The 13,507-nt window shown below is 50.2% G+C and overlaps 1 protein-coding gene across 1 annotated transcript in view; it reads right to left on the bottom strand.

The window, feature by feature from the left end:
- Positions 1-2,063: 2,063 nt before the first annotated feature.
- DRD4 (dopamine receptor D4) overlaps positions 2,064-13,507 on the bottom strand; it is a 22,951-nt gene continuing 11,507 nt past the window's right edge. Inside the window, exons 3-6 of the mRNA XM_009993553.1 lie at positions 13,253-13,502; positions 3,807-3,919; positions 2,916-3,463; positions 2,064-2,338 (exon numbers count right to left, since the gene is read on the bottom strand). Of these exons, the coding sequence (XP_009991855.1) occupies positions 2,136-2,338; positions 2,916-3,463; positions 3,807-3,919; positions 13,253-13,502 (1,114 nt within the window). The 3' untranslated portion in view covers positions 2,064-2,135. The remainder of the gene's footprint in view (positions 2,339-2,915; positions 3,464-3,806; positions 3,920-13,252; positions 13,503-13,507) is intronic.

Here is a 13,507-nt window from a genome sequence, read left to right as displayed (position 1 = left end):
CCACTAATTAAAGAGGTCTGAGCTTTAGGAAGTTATTTCCTTCATTCACTGCAAGAAAATCGTTTAATGATTAATATATGTCTTTAATACTTTAGGCTAATTTGGCACCTTTAATTGAGCAACATCCAGGCTGGAGGAGTCTCAGCAGACACTCACATCTCTGGGGGTTTTGTAGCCTTGGGCAACAGACCTGTAAGGAGTTACTTGTCCTGTCTGGTCCATTCCAGCATTAGTGGGTGAGGAGGATTCTTGCTCAGCTTGTACTCCAAGAGGGGTCACCTCAGCACCACAGGAACCCCAACCCAGAGTCAAACACTGTCTAAAGGAAGAAACTCTACCCAGAGCTGCAGGGAAGGAGCAATGGAGCAAAACATCATGGAAAACCCTGAAGTCTTGTGCCAGTGGTTCTGACAAGTCCCTTCCCTCCTCCTTGAATCTGAAAGTGAGGTGACACTCCTTGTGTCACCATCCCTGGTGGGTGGCTGGCATGTCTGCAGTGCAGGTCAGTGCACTTGGTGGATGTCTCTTCCTTGCTGTCTGCTGGAAAAGCTTTTTCTCCTGGAGCAGAGCTTGGGGGCAAGGCAGGGAGGGTGAGGAGTTGGCAGGGGCAGAGCAGGGGGCTGCAGCCTGCAGGCCTCTGCTGAAGGAAACCATTCCCTGATGGAAAGCCAAGCACACACTGAGGCAGGATGGGAACAGAAATTACCTGTGTCATACTCCTGGGAAAGGCAGAACAGGCAAGTCCTTACATTTCCATAGCAAAATGCTTACTCCTGCTTCCCCAGAGTGATGCTTCAGTATATCTAATCGTTTCTTCTCACACTGTTAAATGCTGATTGCCTGTTTTCTAAAGCTTAAAGACAATGAGTTAATTGAAGAGAATCTAAACTGAATCCACAGTGACACGGCTCATTTGCAGGTTTCTTGCCTCTGTCTGGTGCCCATTAAGGCTCAGACCAACACCCTGTGCTGCTCTGGGCCTGCACAGGAGGGGGTGACAGCACATCTCTGGTGTTTGCAGAGCTAAAGCTGCATGGAATGTAAAAAATGGTGGCAGGTGTTTCTGTCACTTCAACCCTTTGGCTCTCCTTGCAGTCTCCACAGCCATCCCAGGATGGTGCTGCTGGTTGGAACCACAGCCCTGAGTGGATACAAGGACAAGAGGGGAGCAGAGACACCAGGTACTGATACACCAGGTACTGATGCTCAAGCACTCCTGCTTGTGCAGGTTACTGGGCAGCCCCTCACACCACCAGAGCAACTCCTGCTCCAGCCTTACCACACAGCCTGTTGCTGAGTGTAGCTGAGCCTTTTGGCCTTACTGCACCTCTTCAGGGGACAAAAGAACCAACCAAACAGGCAGAGAGTGGGGCAGGTTCTTTTTTAAATGAAAAACTGGTAGCTCACGTGTAACTCAAGCTCTCAGGGAGCTTGTTGTCAGAGCTCTGGTGTCTGGGGCAGCTGAGCCCCAAGGCAAGCTACAGAATGCAACAATTTACAATTTAATCACTGTGGGAATTTAGTGTGTTTATTACTTGGTGATAAATTGATTGAGCAATTGTTAGTCAAAGAACACCTTCAAGCCTCCCTGCAGTCCCTTTCTCCATTTGTTTCTAAGCAAACAAATTACCCCTTGGAAAGCAACAATCCTATACAAAAATCATTACTCAGGAAATGGCTGTTTCGTGCCATAATCATCTTCCCCCGAGCCAGAGGAAGGCACCAGCTGCTCCCTCTGGCTGCTCTTGGGGTCACTGGACTTCACCGAATGGTATCCAGGATCTTTTTCCTGCAAGCGAGAAATGATTCCTGGCAGACCAGACACCTAAAGCCAAAGCAAGAGCTGTTCTGAGAACTTCTGCTGCTGCCTGTGGCATCTCTTACCTTCTCAGCTGCCAAGTGGTAAAAACAGGGGCTGCAGCTGCAGTTTCCAGTGGGGAGAGTATCTGAGCTGCATCCACTGGTACTCACCTGGAAGTCCTTAATACAAAGAGCTGGGAACCAGCATCCTTCAGCTGCCATCTGGCCTCCTTCCCTCCTCCCCAACAAAGACAGCAGACCTTAGGCAGAAATATATCTTTAATGAACTATACAAAAAGGAGCCTGGTGGTTTCCTTCTCCCCCAGGGCTGGGGCTCAGCAGAAGAAGTGCAAGACTTTGCGGAAGAAGTTCCTGAACTCGGTGTTGAACACGGTGTAAATGATGGGGTTGAGGGCACTGTTGACATAACCCAGCCAAGTGACAGTGCTGGTGACTTGAGTGGGAATGGTGCAGGACTTGCAGAGAGCCCTAGTAATGTGGACCACAAAAAAAGGTGTCCAGCAGAAGAGGAAAGCACCTGCCAGAGGGACATGAAAGAGAGAAAGTGATATGAATGTGGAAAAGGGCTTAATTTACCAAGAACAGCCTGGGCTGAGGGAGAGGGGGGACAGCTCAGAGTGCTTGTGGAAAAGCAGCAGATGTGCTGACAGATAGAGCTGGGCTCACACCCAGACAAAACATTTAGGATGTCTTTTTCATCCTAAATGGTGATCAAAAAGTCGAAGTTATATATATGTGGTTTCAGATACACATTTAAGATATCAGGAGACACAGGTTTACCTTGAAGCCAAGGCTGGATAAGAAACACTGTACATGGGCCCTGTCTCAAGGGTGGTTGTTGGCAAAACTCTGGCTCAGAGGGATACTGAGATGGTCACTGGATAAACATCCCACCTCCTCCAGGAAGAAGACATGGTTCTCAGTACATCCCTTCCCATGGCTGTCCCAGCACTGTGCCTGGGCTGTGTGGCTCCAGCAGGGAACCCACAAAAGCAGCAGTTCACCTCATCAGGTTCTGAGGAGTCCTGCCAGCCTGAGCCCTGCTGCAGGACAAGGCCACCCTTTCCCCCTGCCCCACACCCTCTGCTACTCACCAACCACGACGGGCAGTACTCGCATGGCCTTCCGCTCCCGGCCGTTGATCTTGGCCCGCTTCCGGCCCTGTCCTGGATGGGGGTACTTGAGATGTGGGTAGGAGACAGTCTGGATCCCATTGCTCACCCCATAGTCCCCAGGGTGGTCGGAGTGGCCGTAAGGGTTGCACTCCCGTTGCTCCAGTCCTGTCTGCTCCCTCGGGATGAAGGTTGGGGGGTGATAGAGCCTCCTGTTGGCCCCGTAGATGCTGCCCCTTAGCTTGGCCTTCCTGGCTTCTTCCCAACGCTTGAGTCCTTGAAACATGGCGCAGTAGAGCACCAGCATGACGGGGCAAGGGATGAAGAAGGAGCAGATGGAGGAGTACACGATGTAGTTGTCATCCTCCAGCTGACACAAGCTAGGGTCCCGGTTTGGGACGTTGTTGAGCCCAAATATGACTGGGGATGCCACAGCAAAGGCAAAGATCCAGGTGGTGGAGATGAGGATCAGCTGCCGCAAGTCGATTTGTCGCCGGTTGTAGTTGAGTGGGATTGAAACAGCAATGAACCTGCCAAGACAGGCCCCAGGTGAGTCAGTCCCAGTATGGTGGTGTCACCACTGGTAACATGACCAAGTGCTCCCAAAGCTGCTTGCCCCTGTCCTTCCCCCTCAATTTGTTTACATACAACCAGTCTCCTCCCTCAGAAGAGCCCCCAGAGGGACAGCTCCAGCCTCCTCACACCACTGTGCATTCAGTTTGGTCACCACAAGGGTACTGATGGGACACTGGCAGGGCAGAAAACCCTCCTTAGGGGAGAAAAGGATCCAGCCTCCCTGCAAGGATGTGCATGGAAGTATCTCACTGCCAGGATACAGTGCTCCCCTGGCATGGGGATGGGGAAGGCACTTACCGGTCCACGCTGATAGCACAGAGGTTGAAGATGGAGGCCGTGCACAGCATCACGTCCATGGTCATCAGGGCATCGCACAGCGCTGTGCTGAGGGACCACACACCTCCCTGGAACTGAAAAGATCCCCAGGGTCAGCAGATGCCCTGTCCCACTGCCTGTGAAATGGCACCAAACAACTCGTGTCTGGGCACCACTCACATTCTCCAAACATGGAGCCTGACGTGGAGCAGTCCTGGTGGGACACTCTCCTTCCAGCTGCACATGAGAATTAGCCCCACCACGAGCTCACAGCTTGCTTAGGTCTTTGTGGTTCTGGTCTGGATGAAGAATTGAGCCCACAGACCATGGACCCAGGGCAGCAGTGCCTTGGATTAGTGCAGAGGGATAGCCAGCAGGCTCACAACCCCATGCTCACCACCCCAAACTCTCAGGAATGCAGGGCTGAGCCTTCCCAGGGCAGCACCACCCACTGCAGGTCACTGAGCTCAACTGCCCTTGTTCACATCCAAACTGCTCCTGTTTGCAGACGATGTGAATAGCTGGTGTATGTCACAGAGCTGCTTCATTCTGTCACTGAGCACTAGGTCAACCTCTGGAGACTACCAGAGCTAGGCAGATCTTGTTCTCCTCTCCAATTGCAGGCATCCAGGGCCAAGCAGCAGAGATGCCAGCCAGAGGACATGGTCAGACCCGTGTGATGAGTCCCTGTTGGAAGCATTAACTCCGCTACACAAAAGATAGCAGTTAAAGATCTACCCTGCTGCATCCCAGCTAATCCCCAGGAAAAAACAACAAAGCCAGACAATGCCCAAGGGTCTGTGGATACCAGCTTGTGGAACAGGAACTTTTGCTCAGCAGCATGCTGTGAATCCAGGTGTTGGGAAATGGGAATGGAAGGAAGAGGTGAGGAGCCCAAGCCCTGTATTCAACATGCCATGTAAATAGGGATGATTTCACTTGAAAACAAGGTGGTCAGTAGCCATGGCCACTTGCCACATCCCACTCAGACACAGGGCTCTCACTGGGAGCCTGTAGCTCTGTTCTCTCTCGCACTAATCCTTAGCCATGCAGTTAGGTGATCTATATAATATACACATACACACACACACACAGAAGTTTTGTTTCTTTAGCTCATACTCCTTGACAGTCTTAACACAGAAGCTTGTGGCCACCCTCTGAACAGGCTGTCTTTAGAACTGAAGGAGCTGAGCTGCTGGGAAAAGCACCAGCAGCTCATGGGGATGCCCTGCCTAAGCCCGGGAGCTCCCCAGCCCACGGCCAGGGTGGGAGAGCAGCAGCAATGCCCTGGCTGTGTCCCCTCCTGCAGCACTGGCCAATCCCCCCAGCACTGGCTGGGATTATCCACCTGCTGCTGTGACCTGATTACTGCCAGGTAGGGTCAGAGCACACCCAGACAGCTCAGCCCCCTGCAAAGACCTGCATAGACAGAATATAGATATCTAGGTATGGTCTTTTCACACCATAGAGAATACACACCTGTCTATAATTGTATATAACATACATACAGTAACAAGCTATGCATTATAATTGCTTCAATATGAGATACAGAACATGGTAAACATTTATACATATTGTGCACGTATAGGGGCTTTGGAATGTGTTTCTAGAATACATTGAATCGTTTAGAAGCACAGAAACACTTAGGCTAGAAAAGACCTTTAAGATCTTCCAGTCCAACTATTAACCCAACTCTACCAACCCACTGCTAAATCATGTCCCTCAGCACCACATCTACACAGGGAATATGACTCCACCATCATTTTATACATCGTATATAATTTTCCTATCTCTTTCTATATAATATATGCTCTATATGCAATTCCTGTGTATTTATAAATTAGATTTAAAGTTATTATGTTTATTATTAAAATTAGTTTATATACAAATAAATAGAAATGTAAAATGCCCCTGGGACTTTGCAAAATATCAAACACTATATATATATACACTCTTGAAATACTCTTACTACAATAAAAATATACATTATATATAATAAATATTAATATAATGTATATATATTACTATATACTTTTATCTATGTATAATGTGCTATATTATAATTATGTATATGTCTAATATATATAAGTTGTCCACCACCTTCTTGGATTAATTAGCTCTTTGGTACCAGAGCAGTTTGATACCAGAAAAATGCTGAGTAACCTGGGGGCAGCTCAGGAATGGGAGTGAGTAGCACAGTTCAGGAGGTGGGGATAGATCTGCTGAAGCAGAAAAGCTGCCCAAGAGGTTCTGGTTTGATTAATCCCAGCACAGAAAAGGAGCCACGTGGGGAACGTTCTTCACAGCATATGGGGCAGGGGCAGCAAGGCCTGCCAGGACAGGGGCAGCTCTGCAGGGATTAATAGCAGGCAGTGATGATGTCAGGCACAGGATTATGATTAGTGGAGCTGTGAAGCCAAAGGACAAACTGCAGAAACTGTCTGGCTATTTCTATATAGTCATCTCCTTGAGGGGTAGTGGGAACCTCCAGGAGAGGGCTGGATTCAGGCCTGGATGCTTCATTCAGCCTTTCCTCTAGCACAGCTCAGCCACCCCAAACTGAATTTGGCAGCTGAATCAGAAAATACAACCTCTGGTTTTTGCCAAGCTCACTAGGATCCTGACAAACTCAGTTCAGATTAGGAGAGAGAAAATTGTATTCTGGGCTACAGTTTTCAAAGCCTGTTTGTGATTTTGGGGAACTCATTGCTCCTGAAAAGGAAAAGTGCTCTCAGGCTGCAGCACTTCAGAGGACGCAGCCTTTGCTGTGAGATTCAAGTTGGGCACTCAGAAAATGCTACAAGCTCTTCCCTTTCCCCACCAATCCCCAAGACTGACTTCAAGGAAAGTGCTGGGAGAGGACTTGCTGTTATGGGATGTTTCTGCCCTTGGCAAAATGTGCCAAGAGCCTCACGGATGGGTGAGTGACTTTGGATTAGAGGCATGGCTGGGTTTGTTGGGTCATGTGATTGTGGTACCTAATTACAGGAGGTTGCAGAAGATTAGCCCATCAAGGTACAATGTAAGGCTTTAGGGATCGTGAACAGCTCAAGCTGCCTTTAACAAGTGCTCCAGAGCACTTCCACTCCCCTCAGCTTTTTTTGCATTTTCTGCTTTTTCAGTGCAAGGCTCCATGTTTTCAACGTGGTCAGCAGTGCTGGTGCTGAGAAGCCACCAACAGCCAGTTGTGCAGCAAAGCAGGTGCTGTGCTGGCAAGATGCCTTCCTGAACAAAATGAAACAAAGCTGCAAATACAACCCCAGAGGCCAGCATGCCTGCTACGACTGTCCTAAGGCAGATGATATGCTCTGCACAGCTCTGGTGAGAACACAGTCTGAGCCTTGAAGAGGTGAGGTGCCGTGACCTCCACACTTGAAACCTCCAAGCATCACCTCTTGGAAAAAGATGGAAAAATGTATGCGTGTGGCAAGGATCACACTCTGCCCTTGGCTCACAGCTTCATGGCAAGCAAGGAGTGTTTATAGGCAGGTGACAATGATGGTGGCTCTGGGCACTAACCCTTCCAGAGTGATATCCCTGGCACAGACTGGCTGCTTGTTTATCCAAGCAAGGCTGGCAAAGCCATAAGTTCACATCCAGCCACTGTGTCTCTTACAAGGTACCAACATCTCATTACAAATGGCACTTAGGTTCTGGACCAACCACTACGTGCAGAGGAGAAACAACTCCAAATGTTTCTTACAAAGAATAGAAGACTGTAGGATGATGGGTAGCAGGAGACTTCTCAAACACCCTTCCCAGTCTGGTTATTTTGATGTCCCTCTTCCTAAGCACCAGCTGATTTTTAAGAAAAAGAATCTGCCTTCTTGCAAAAAAGCCTGATGCTAGAAGAGCTCTTACCCCACCAGTGCTCCTGAGGGCATGAGCCAGGACAGGGTCAAAGGTTTTATTCTTATTTGCTATGCTACCAGTTCTTGTCTTAGTCCTGCCACGTGCTTCTGCACAGCCCCACAAGGCAGCTCCACACCTGCTTCTCTGGCCAGCCCTGCAAACAGGCTCACTAAGAAGCAGAGCACACAAAGTGATCCTTTCATCTTTGGTGGTGATGGCATCTGAAGAAGACACTCAGGCAATGGCAGCCTGACAGTGCAGTCAGAGATGCTCAGTGGACTTTCTGAACAAGCACCTGCCTGCCCTCAGTGAGGCCATGGCTCAAGCACATAACATGGAGAGACTGAAAGTGCTAATCCTAAGAGCCCAGGCCTGCTGAGAAGGCTAGGACACCAATCAGAAGAGTCAGAAGCCTTGCAAGTGGGCAAAGTCCAGCACCAGAGTCCAAGAATTGTCCAAATGCTCACAAGAAGCTGATTCTGGTCCTTTTTTCATGAGCTATGACCACTGCTGCACTCTGCAGAAGACACAATGCAGCCTGCAAGGGAAGTGGGTGGGGATGGAGTGGGACACAAGACAAAGGTGGCCTCACATCTGCTCTAACATCCTTTCTTGACTTAAATCATTGAGATTAAAGTTTTTCAGAAATGAGGAGCAAGTGTGGTCATACACTTGAAATATTACGAGGGTCCAAAATTCAAAGACACCTTCCCCCTGCTATTGGTCACTGCAAATAAAATCCTTAGCACTGGTTTATATTGCTGGCCTGTGTCACCTCCCCAGGATTGTGTGCAGAGACTGTGTGGCTCAGGCATCAGTCAGGCCTAGGAGAACATCTATTTCCACTAAAGCTGTAAGATTCCAGAAAAGACTGATCTTGAATACTGCTGCAAAAAGGATGACATGCTTTCATAGAGAGTCACAGAAGATTTGGAAAAGGGTAGAGGTCTGGTCTCTCATCAGAAGAGCTGCATCAGAGGCACGCAGCAACATGCAGTGAAAAGAAGAACTTTCCACACGAGTGGTACACTGACACCTGAAAGTTTTCTGCAGAACAGCAACATCCCACCCAGAAAACAGCTTGGGTCATTGGGACTGGCTGCTCTAAAGCTCTGGGGACCTGTGGAGCAGAGCGTGTGCTTGGAAGGACTCATCTTCCCTGACCTGTGGAAGGAGCTGGGCAAATACAGAGATCTGCTAAAACTGTTTCCTCTTTTTCATAACCAATTAGAGAGATCAGTTAGTGGTAAAGATGTTTACATAACCCTGCCTTACAGGGCCCCTGCAGCAGACACTGGGATCCAGCCCTGTTCCCAGCTGAGGCACTCAATGTGGATTAAGGAGAGAGCTGATCAGAGGAGCAGTGCACAGGGCCAGGCAGGAGGATGCTCCACAGCAGACGGCAGGAGTGGAAGTTGCTCAGCCTGAAGCCTGCTCTAACTGCTGGGAATGCCTCTGGTTAATGAGAACTGTATAAAGTGCTGCTGTGGCTCCTGCCATTGTGGCAGTATTTGGGCAAAGGAAGCAGTTAACACGAATACTTTGTAGCCCTGTGACTCCCTCACTGCTGATTTCTGATGGGCAAAGCCACTGAGAGCCTAAAGAATCCGCAGCACCTCCACAGCACCTTGTAGCTTTGCTTTCTTGTGTCCTCACTGTCTCAGAGGAGCAATAACCCCCATTTTCAGTACTGTAAGTCCTCCAGGCAGACCCTGGCATCTTCTCCTGACCTCTCTTCACATGAAAGCGGGGCTTTCCTCCTGGGGAACTACTGTGGGCCCCTGGGAGTGCCCTAGGACACCTCCTTACTCCTTGCTTCCCACTGTCCTTCCTTTACTGGCTCTGGATTTACAGCTAGGAGAGCACTGCACACTCTCATCTGAAAGACAAGGCTGCTGCAGAGGAGCAGCCTATCTTCCCCAGAGATTTATACCTCTCGCTGTCATACTGCTAAGACACCATCTCCTGTCTCCATCAGAAAGCCATCACACCACCATGGTGCTTCTCCCACAAGCTGCACATGTGAGTACATGACTAGGGAAGGTTTGCATTAGATGGCCCCATTTCCCTGCCCTCTGCCAAGCTCTGGTTCAAATCAAGACTGCAGTGACTGTGACATGGTGTGGAAAAGAAACAGTTGTGATCACACACATCAATTTGCCCCTTGTCTAGCACCTGCTTTCAGCAATCCTCCAACCCTGCAGGTACAGACAGGGGACATCCAGAGAGAATGAACACACAATTTGTCTTCCTAAAGCCATGAGTTCTGTATCCTCACCATGGCCTGAAAGTTTAGCTAAGGCAGAAAGTTGTGCTGGCTCTTTCAGAATTACAAAAGGAGAGTATGTGTCAACAAATGCTGCTAACACATCAGAATAAGCTTTCTTAACAGCTAGAAATAGCAGGCAAGATCAAGGCCTCTCCCTCTGTGCTCAGGCTTCTGTGAACAGCAGCCAAAGATAATCCACCTCTCACAGGATGAAATCCTGTCACAAATGAAGCTTGTGGGAGATCTGCAGTTTTCTGGGAACGTCAGATGTCACCTCAAAAGTTTCAGTCCCTCCAGCTGCTTTCTAAAGCCCTGACTGGGAGAGATGTTTCCAAAAACCCTACACAAGAAGCCATCTCACAGGAAAAAAAACACAAGATGACCAAGCTTCTCCTGCTCGATAAAGGAAGTGGTCAGATTTTATTGTTGTGTTCCTGATGAATGAGCAGCAAAAGCCCACCCTCTCAGCCTGTTTTTGTTTTCCAATAAGCCCTCCAAGTCCTCCTTTACTCTGTCAGGAGTATTAAAAACACCCAACGAAAAAAGCTCACACCAAGAATAAAGGTGGAACTGAACATTCAGGACTGTCCATGTCACACTATCAGTGGCTCAATGCAGTGGCACAGTGTCAGCTGAAAACAGCTGAAAGCTAGTTTTAAACAGCAGCAACCACTATACGCTGCACTTCCCATCCAGACATCTCATTCTGACCTACAGTTTTTGCTTTTGCCTCCAAGAAAAACAAACAAACCACAAAAAAAAAAATCTGTCCCCTGGGACAGACTCAATGGTTACTCTCACTTTTCCTTAGAATATTTCAGAACAAAATGAGCCACAAATCCTGCACCAAATATCGATTATTCAAAATTAACATGGGCAACCTGGGCACTATGGGTGCTGAGCCCACAGAGGAACTCCCAGGCATGAAAAGGGTACTGCCTCAACACAGACAGCAGCCCAAGCTGCCCTGCATTTCCAGATCCCATTGCCTGCTTGGGGCTGCTGTGCCTGCTGCACCCTGATGCTGTTCCCTCCTCACCTGCTCAGCACCCTCCACATCCCCTCTGTGTGTCACCATTGCTTGGGAGGAGAGCAGATCCCAGTGCACAATCTTTTTACAGGGTCTCTGAAAGCCTGCCTTGTTCCAGGAGATGTAGAAGTTGGAAGGAAAGACAATTCTGTCATATGCCATCTTAATCCCTTGGTGTTTAATATCCTGGGTGCACAGACATGGAAGAATTACCCCACATACTGATGTTTACAACCAGCTATGGACGTGAACACACCAAATATCACCATAGCTAGGGCTCAGACTGGACAGACCAGGTTTTTAAAGCTCATACAGGGCTGAACACCCATTGCCTGAGCAGCCAGAATTTGTGGGATGTCTGTGGCACCCAAGGAAAGCCCCATAATGGCTCATGTCCTATTGGAAGCATTTTCAGGCGTACCCCAGAGTATGTTGATCAGCTTTTTACATATGCCAGTAAAACTCAAGCCTGCAGCCTGGAGGAGACCACAGGTCTGTGTGTCTGCCCACAGAACAGGGAACTGGAGGCACGGAGAGACAGCAGAAAAAAGCAAGAAAAATAAGTGCATTCCAGTTATCAAGAAGTAGCTGAGTAGAATGGTGAAGACACAAACTTTCAAACCACCACAACTGTGTTAAAGAGGGAAAAGCAAAACCACTAAAACCAGACAGCATGGGGGAGGTGGGGAGCGTGACTCCTACCAATGTGGTGGAGAGAGGGGAACCTAATGCTCCTGTTCTTCTCTGGTCCTTCTTATGGGTCCCCAGCTGAACCTGTCCCTCCAGAATACCTCAATACCTCTGTCTCCAGAGAGGTCGTGATGTCCTGCAAAAACCTAGGGCCAGGTAAGGAGGCTAAGAGCATCATAAGCTCTAATCCCCAGCCTGCCTTGCTTAAGGAAACACAGGCCCATCCTTGTCAGATGCTGAGAGGCAGCCCAGGCATGGGAGGGAAGGGGAGATGCTTTGGTCTGAGCTCTGCTGCTCTGCTCCTGTGCCAGCCTGCAGGATGGGAACACCGCTCGGTCTCCCTCACAGGTGCTTTCAGTCCCTGAGGAAGCACCTACACCACCACCATCTTGCCAATCCTGTGGCTGTCAGAAACCACAAGGCACATCTGACATCCCCCTTGCCCCCAGCCCCAGACTGCAGCTTGCTGGGGTTGCTCACTGTGCACAAGGTAACATCCTGGCTCCCCCCACTTTTGGAAAGGACTACTCTCTCTCCCATCCCAGCAGCTCCTACAAGGGCAGGTGCAGGACAACTGCTGGGCTGGCCTGTGGGTGTTTCATCCTCTTGGGCAGGGGAAGAGCCACTGCCTGGTACTAATGGGCAGGCATTCACCAGCCTCCTCACCCTGCTTCACCAAATCCCCTGCAACCTCAAGGCATGATCTGTCCCCTGGAAGTGCAGCACATGTTTATTTCCCTTTTACAGAGAGAGATACAAAACCACTCAACCACAGGAGCTCCTGGTTTTGTTTCCCTCAGCTGTCACAGACTCAGAGGTCAACAGGTTTTGGAGGTGAACCGAAAGCCTGACTCAAAGTCCTCCAACGTTGGAGGACTCTTCATAACCATCATCACATGCAGGGTCAGGCTTGTGCAAACCAGAGAACCTGCCAGGACGAGCCCTGAAGCAAACCCACCAAAACCACCTTCATGACCAGATCCCTCTCACTTCCTACAAAGGCAACGTCCCCATTTCAATTCAACATGGAAACCCGTTTCCTGGCTAAAGAGCTCCCCTGTCACCAAAACCTGCTCACCTTATGCCAAGCATAACACAGCACTGGAGCTCTCTACCTCTCTAACCATTTGCTGATGGCAGCCTGGGAAACGTGCAATGCAAGGGCTCCCCAGAGCTACTGACCCGGCCTGGGGCAGAGCCCCAGTGCATCTCCCCTCGGTGCACTTGGTGCATCCCCCGTCGGTGCACTCGCAGCTCGGCAATCGCCCGGGAGGACAGCGGGCGAGCCCAGGAAATTGCACTAAAGGGGCTGCCGCTCCCACCACTCGTGGTCCTGCGGCCGTTTGGCGCCGCAAGCAGCAGCGATGTCGTGGGACATTTAAGAGGAAAAAGCCGTGGTGGTTTGAGAGCTGCTCAAACCTCCCTGCAGCGGAAAGGGGGGACGGAGCAGGAGGGCAGGGGCTGTCTCCAGGGGCTGGGCAGCGGCGGTGGCACTCCCGAACCGGAGAGGATGGATTTCAGGATCCCCAGGCACAAAAGCCCCCCCCCCCGGCCCACCGGTGCCTCGCAGCCCCCGGGCAGCCTCACCTCGGAGTAGACGTAGAGGGGCAGAACGAGGAGGGCGAGCAGCAGGTCGGCCACGGCGAGGCTGACGATGAAGTAGTTGGTGGTGGTCTTCAGCGCCCGCTCCGTGCAGACACTGAGGCACACCAGCCCGTTGCCTCCCACGATGAGGAGGATGAGGAGAATGCCCAGGACCAGGGCGGCGATGTTGTGGCTTCCCGGCGGCGGGGCTGGCGGTGGCAGCTCGGTGCCGTTGCAGGGAGCTGCCCCGGTGCTGCC

Source organism: Chaetura pelagica, unplaced genomic scaffold, assembly GCF_000747805.2.
Source record: "Chaetura pelagica isolate M959 unplaced genomic scaffold, ChaPel_1.0 scaffold613, whole genome shotgun sequence".
NCBI classification, from domain to species: domain Eukaryota; kingdom Metazoa; phylum Chordata; class Aves; order Apodiformes; family Apodidae; genus Chaetura; species Chaetura pelagica.
The sequence above is the reverse complement of the archived record's forward strand: the minus strand, read 5'-3'. Positions and strand labels throughout refer to the sequence as shown.